Genomic DNA, 6,724 nt, shown 5'->3' on the forward strand with positions numbered 1-6,724 from the left:
CCCCGCAGCCCCTGCCTGAGGTAGGACCAGCCCAGACAAACCCCAAGTCTGACGTCTGAGTAGCGCAACACAGTCACCCCGGCATAGCCCCCAGACATTGGCCCTCCCCCGGAAAAGCAGGGGGGCCGCAGCCACCAACATCCTGCTGCTGCCAGGGGGGTCAAGGGCTCTGCAGAGAGCCCAGGCCTTGGCCGTGCCCCTGCTGCAGAGGAAGGCAAACCCTCCCCAGTCTGCACCAGTCTGAATGGGAAGGAAATCCCTTCCTGCCCCAGTGCAGTGTCAGGCTGAGCCTGAGCGCAGGGGCAAGACCCTCCAGCCAGGGGTCGGTGCCAGCAGGAGCATTGGCACAGCCCAGCCCCAACCCCAGCCTGGGATGCAGCAGCACCAGCACCTCCAACACATGGAGCAGAACGGGGGGGAGACAACCGGCACAGCCCAGAAGCCTGGGACCCCCCACAGCAGAGCACGGGCATCGCTGTGCCTAGATCATTCCCTGCAAGTGGCTGCCCAGCCTCTCCTTGAACACCTCCAGTGATGGAGAGCCCCCCGCCCCCCCCTTCCCTGGACCTCTGTTCCACTGCCTCACTATTACGGTGGACCAGAGGTGGGGGAGACCCCAGGAGGGAGGTGTGTCGGTACAGCAGGGCAGGAGGATCCGGTGGGGGGGACAGGCCAGCAGGGCAGCCAGTGGTCAAGCTTTGGGTCTCCTCTTGCCCAGTCCTCACATGCCCAGCTCTGCTCAGCTCCATGTGGTTGGTGGCAGGTCCCTGGATGCACCGGAGAGGCAGACATGCCAGAAGCCTCCCCTGGGCAATGGGGATGCCCAGCCCCAGGCACGGAGCGAGGCCTTGGGACCAGAGGCTGAAGCACAGGCGGACACCTCGGAGCAGCTGCCAGCACAGGAGGCAGGACCTCCGGCTCAGGTCAGTGTCCACCCACGGGGCCTGTGGGGTGGGCTGTGCAGCCAGCGACGTAGCACGGGCTTGAGGGCGCAGCTTCCAGTGCAGCCCTGGGCTGGGGGGAGACTAGGGTTTCCCTGATGTCAGCAGGTCCAGCCCACGGACGTCCTACCTGCCCACCCAGTGGAGAAACCCCCTGACCACCCCGCCCATGTGCGGCGAAGTCCTGCCCTTTGGCCTGGCCAAGACTAATCTGCTTCAGTGCTGGGGTTTCCCTGCATGCCAGAGGAGGCTCCTTTCCATATCCCAGCCCCCTCCCTGAGACCAGCTCCCTGCATGCGCCGCTCCAGGGCACCTGCTCAGAGCAGCTTCATGGCAGGGCGATACTTACTGGCCTTTCCCTTCTCTGAATCCGCTCCGGCGGTTGGTGGCTTGGCCTTGAGGCATCACCCCAGACCCTCAGAAAGATCGAGAGCTGCTTCTCAGCGTTGTCTGCCCTCATTGGCCCCCATCACAGGGGCCATTTTGGTGCCACAAAAAACCTCAGCCTGGCCCTAGGTGTTGCTTGCTAGTCCCTGCTTTTCTTCCCAGGGTTTTCCCTGTCATTGAACATCTCTGAGTATGTGCGTGTGTTGGATACCCCTCTCCAGCTGTGTTATCTTGCTTCATGACAGGCAGAACCTGCTGTTATTTTGCCTCTCTTAGATTGCAAACAGACACCACATTTATCCCAGGATAAACTGTTTTATCCCAGGACAAAGTCCAGTCGTGCAGCTGGCTATGTCCATTGTCTCAGGATAAATCCTAAAATAGTTTCCCGGGTAAGAGATAGCAAGTTTCCTAGTGACAGGTGAACTGTTCAGAAAGCTGCAGGCCTCTGATAACAGACACGCCTTTATCCCTGGGTAAGGTATGTCTGTGTTTGTCCTGGAAGAAAGATATCCTGGGATTGGTGTGTGCACAGTCAGGGTTCAGCGAGCAGCTTAATACATTGACTCAGTAGCAGAAAAGCAGCAATGATACAGTCCTGGGATAACTGTAGAGACGCACTTTACAATATCCCGGGATAAAGTTTTAGCACTTCTGACCCCGTGAACCTTTTTTAGGCTATATCCCAGGACAATAGATGTGGACATCTGAATCTTTGCACTTTGCCCTGGGATAAAATGGTTTATCCCAGAATAACTGCGACATCTCTCTGTAGCCCATCAGTTAGAGCTTTACTGCACGCAGCGGAGTCCAGCAATGCCCTCATGCTCCAAAGAGATGCCACGAGGGAGGGCGTTGCTGTTTCACTGCTGCTTTTTCTGTCCGTGCCCCGCAGAGGGTCTCTGAGGATGAGGGAAGCGACGGGGAGGAGCCCAGTGTCACCCCAGCTGACCTGGAGGCGCTGATTTTGGGGCATTACCCCCCAACCCCATCTGAAGGCTCTGCAGCAGCCCCCCCACCCGTCGGCAAGTGGGTCTGTGCTCAGTCCTCCCACACCAAGAAGGAGAATCACAACCAGTGCATCACAGAGAAGCTGGAGGTGCTGGCGAAAGCCTACAGCGTCCAGGGGGACAAGTGGAGGGCCCTGGGCTATGCCAAAGCCATCAATGCCCTCAAGAGCTACCACAAGCCGGTCACGTCCTACGAGGTAACCCGCAGTCCCAGCCTCTGCGAGCAGGTTGGGCTGGGACAGGGCCCTGCTGGGAGAGCTGGGATCAGGCCCCCGCAGGCAGCAGCTCCACCTGTGGGGGTGGGTTACAGGCTTGGACCCTCGGCCATCCTCCAAGACAAGGAGCAACAGCCCAGTTTGTTGGGGCAACTGCTATGTTCCCAGGTGCCGGTGGCATCAGACTGGTGTCACAGGGCTGTGCCGTTAGTCGCTCCTCATTCACCCGGCCCACGGTGACCAGTCCTCTGGGCTTTCCTGTCCCGGAGCCCCTGCGGCCAGCTGATGCCTCTGTGCTCTGGCCCAGGAAGCCTGCAAGATCCCTGGCATCGGGAAGCGGATGGCAGAGAAGATCCAGGAGATCCTGGCCAGCGGGCACCTGCGGAAGCTGGACCACATCAGCGAGAGCGTGCCTGTGCTGGAGGTCTTCTCCAACATCTGGGGCGCAGGTGTCAAGACCGCCCAGATGTGGTACCAGCAGGTAATCAACCCCTCCCTGCTGCGGATCTCTCAGCCCCGTCCAGGCTATTGAGTCCTGGCTTTCTCTTGGAAACATCTTACCGGCCTGTGTTCCTCCACTGCTGCCAATCGCCTCCAGCTGCAGGGAGTCAGAGTGCAGCCAGATCCCGGGGGGGAAGGTTTGTCTCTGACCTTTGAAACCCTGCATGGCTTGAAGCCTAGATGTGAGTTGCCTCTGTTCCCTGGGCTGCCCTGCTCTGGCAGAGATGAGCCAGTCCCCGAGCAGGTTCCCTGCAGTTGTGTAAGCAGGGAGCAGGTCTCAGGGAGGGGCCTGGGATATGCAAAGTCCCTTCCTGCTCTGCCAGAGACCACAGCTGTCACCCTTTTGGGGCATGCTGCGAACTAGGAGACCATAAGATCTGCTGTGCTGGGTCAGACCAGCCCTGGGGCCTGGCTTCAGGAGAGGAGCTTGGGGGTGAGTGTATGAAACAGGCCGTGTCTGGCATGACCCAGATCCTCCGGTGCCCAACGAGGAATATGTCCCTGCCGGGGGTGTTGTATTGGAGAGGCTGGGGAGTGCAGGTTCCCTGGGGCAGCCATGGGAAACCCCTGCCCTGGGCATCATCTGCGTGTGCAGGACAGGGCTGCTGGGATCTCATGTGCTGCCTTCAAAGTCCCAGTCAGCAATGCCCGGAGCCAGGCTGCGGCCTGGGGGAGCCTCTCGGCCAGGAAACCATGGAGGTCAGAGGGGTCCATCTGCTCAGGCATCAATGTGCTGTGAGCTGAGCCAAGATGGTCTCCGGGCCGCGTGGGGATGGGGCTTCCCCCTGTGAGTTGCCCAGCCCCTGCCTGGATGGGGACATGACCCATTGGGTCCATTGCCATCCCCGTCTTGGGGCGTCCAGGAGTGAGGGAGGGCTCTCAGTGCCGCCCCATGCTCTCCACCAGGGCTTCCGCACGCTGGATGAGATCCGCACCAAGGCCTCCCTCACCAGCCAGCAGGCCGTCGGCTTGAAGCACTACGAGGACTTCCTGGAGCGCATGCCCCGTGCAGAAGCGGCTGAGATAGAGCAGAGGGTAGGTCCCCAGAAGGCCCCCCTGGAGGGTCTCGTTGCTGTCACTGGATGCCAGCATTACACAGTCCCTCAGCCACAGGGAATGTGGGTTTATCACTGTCTAACGAAGGGTGACCCCGAAGACCGACGGGGAACTGCTGAGATCGACGCACACATGCGTTGCTGTCCCCACACTCCTGTCACTGTGGATGCCAGTATTACACAGTCCCTCAGCCACAGGGAATGTGGGTTTATCACTGTCTAACGAAGGGTGATCCCGAAGACCGACGGGGAACTGCTGAGATCGACGCACACATGCCCCTGAGCTGTGGGCTCTGAACGGGTGCCCCCAGCCCCTGAGCCCAGGCTTGTCTTGATCAGAAGAGCTGGCATGTGACTTTGGCATGGCTGACATGGTACCGCCGGGCACCCATGCTAGCTTCTGTACCAGCCTCCCTCAGCTGGGTGTTTGAGTCGTCAGGCAGCATGGGCTTCACCTCAGAGGCAGCCGTGTTGCGGGACGTGGTTCACCTTCCCTGCCTCTGTGCTCGGTGATGCCCCCAGTGCCTGGTCCTGCCAGCCCAGGGAGAGCTGCTCTGCTGGGTGCTGCTCCGACCCAGTGCCCGCTCAGGGCACTGACCACATGCTTGGAGCTTGGCCTCTGGTGCCCCACCACAGATCCCAGCTCCTCACTCTTCTCGTGTGTCTCTCTCTCTCACTGCAGGTGCGGGAGGCGGCCCAGGCCCTGGATCCTGGGCTGGTGTGCGTGGCCTGCGGCTCCTATCGCCGCGGCAAGCCCAGCTGTGGGGACGTGGACGTTCTGGTGACCCACCCCGACGGGCACTCTCATCGTGGCATCTTCGCCAAGCTGCTCAACAGCCTCCGGCGCAGCGGTACGTGAGCACCCACACTGGGAAGGCACTTGGCTCCTGGCTGAGGCCAGAGATAACCCACCACCGGGGAGAAAGAGAGCAGGAGCCACCTCTCTAGGTCCCATGGTTTGGCTTAAGGGTACAGCTGGGAGCCTTTCCCTGTTGGCAGGGGATCCTGGGGGTGGCAGTGTCAGACCCTGTGGTTGCTGCTGCCATGTCTGACATGCATGTGACTGTTGGTGCCTCTGGTCATGGCCTGGTGCATTGGGATGCTCCGGGCACCTGCCAGGGGCTTTTTAAGCCTCTCCCAGAGGGCATGGGTGCTGGCTGCGGCCCAGGCTGGGGGTGGGGCTGGGCTGTGCCCTCCTGGCTGGAGGGTCTTCCCCTGCGCTCAGGCTCAGCCCAACACAGCACTGGGGCAGGAAGGGATTTCCCCCCTGCTCAGACTGGTGTGGACTGGGGGTTTTGCCTTCCTCTGCAGCGGGGGCATGGCATGGCCTGCCCTGGGCTCTCTGCAGCACCCATGGCCCCCCCCTCCCTCCCGCCCCGGCAGCAGCAGGACATTGGTGGCCGTGGCCCCCCTGCTTTCATGGGGGCGGGGGTGATGCCTGGGGCTGTCGTGTGGCTCTGAGGTTGCACACGGTGTTTGTCTGGGCTGGTTTGGACGGGGCTGATTCTGCCTCAGGCAGGGGTGGATGTGACCCTGCAGCTCCCTGCCAGCCCGTGTCATGGTGCCAGGGCAGCTGGTAGCTCTGTGGAGGCTGCCGTGTGGCCCTTTGCTGACCCCACTCCCCCCACAGGCTTCCTCACTGATGACCTGGTGAGCCAGGAGGACGGCAGTCAGAAGAAATACTTGGGCGTGTGCCGGCTGCCTGGGCCGGGTCGGCACCACCGGCGCCTGGACATCATCGTGGTGCCCTACGCCGAGTTTGGCTGTGCCCTCCTCTACTTCACCGGCTCGGCCCACTTCAACCGCTCCATGCGGGCACTGGCCAAGACCAAGGGCATGAGCCTGTCAGAGCACGCGCTCAGCACGGCTGTGGTCCGTGGCCCCGGGGGCACCAAGCTGGCACCTGGCTTTGCCCTGCCTACCCCCACTGAGAGGGATGTCTTTGCCGTGCTGGGGCTGCCCTACCGTGAGCCGCCCGAGCGAGACTGGTGACAGCTGTGAATTCGGTGTCCCCCATTGCTGCTCTGTGGGGTACAGGGTCTGTCCCCCATGTGCACGGGGCAGGGAGTGGGGTCCCCATCCTGGCCTCGCCCCCAGCAGTGTCGGGGGTGGAGCCCTGCCCATGCCTGGCAGTGGAACAGGGTGGGCTCATGGCTCGAGGAATCTTCCATGCTGCTGGAGCCATGAGCGAGGCAGGGATGGGACTGCCCTAGTGCTGAGAGAGGCTTTTCAGGAGGCTGCAGCCACCTTGGGCTGGGGGATCTCTACAGGGCTTGGGCCAGGCCTGCCAGGGTGTCCCTGCTGGCACCGATGCTGGGAGAGGAATGTCTCTCCCCATGGGGTTTGAATGTAGCTTAGATGTTGTGTACTTAGACTTCAGGAAGGCCTTCGATACGGTATCCCACCCCATACTGGTGAACAAGTTAAGAGGCTGTGACTTGGATGACTACACAGTCCGGTGGGTGGCGAATTGGCTGGAGGGTCGTACCCAGAGAGTCGTGGTGGAGGGGTCGGTTTCCACCTGGAAGGGTGTGGGCAGCGGGGTCCCGCAGGGCTCGGTCCTTGGACCGATACTCTTCAATGTCTTCATCAGTGACTTGGACGAGGGAGGGAAG

General features: G+C 61.5%; 1 protein-coding gene across 5 annotated transcripts in view; it reads left to right on the forward strand.

Moving 5' to 3' along the window:
* The window catches only part of POLL (DNA polymerase lambda), a 17,241-nt gene that overhangs the window by 1,734 nt on the left and 8,783 nt on the right, over nt 1-6,724 (forward strand). For 2 of the 5 annotated variants that reach the window (XM_025195266.1, XM_025195268.1), the window contains 6 exons: nt 764-923; nt 2,224-2,535; nt 2,861-3,034; nt 3,961-4,089; nt 4,792-4,960; nt 5,740-6,097. In XM_025195266.1, the coding sequence (XP_025051051.1) occupies nt 764-923; nt 2,224-2,535; nt 2,861-3,034; nt 3,961-4,089; nt 4,792-4,960; nt 5,740-6,097 (1,302 nt within the window). Of the gene's footprint in view, nt 1-763; nt 924-2,223; nt 2,536-2,860; nt 3,035-3,960; nt 4,090-4,791; nt 4,961-5,739; nt 6,365-6,724 lie in introns of those variants that run through there. The other 3 variants (XR_003092340.1, XM_014527347.2, XM_025195267.1) reach the window with 3 other exon arrangements.

This window comes from Alligator sinensis, unplaced genomic scaffold (assembly GCF_000455745.1).
Source record: "Alligator sinensis unplaced genomic scaffold, ASM45574v1 scaffold859_2, whole genome shotgun sequence".
Taxonomy (NCBI): Eukaryota; Metazoa; Chordata; order Crocodylia; family Alligatoridae; genus Alligator; species Alligator sinensis.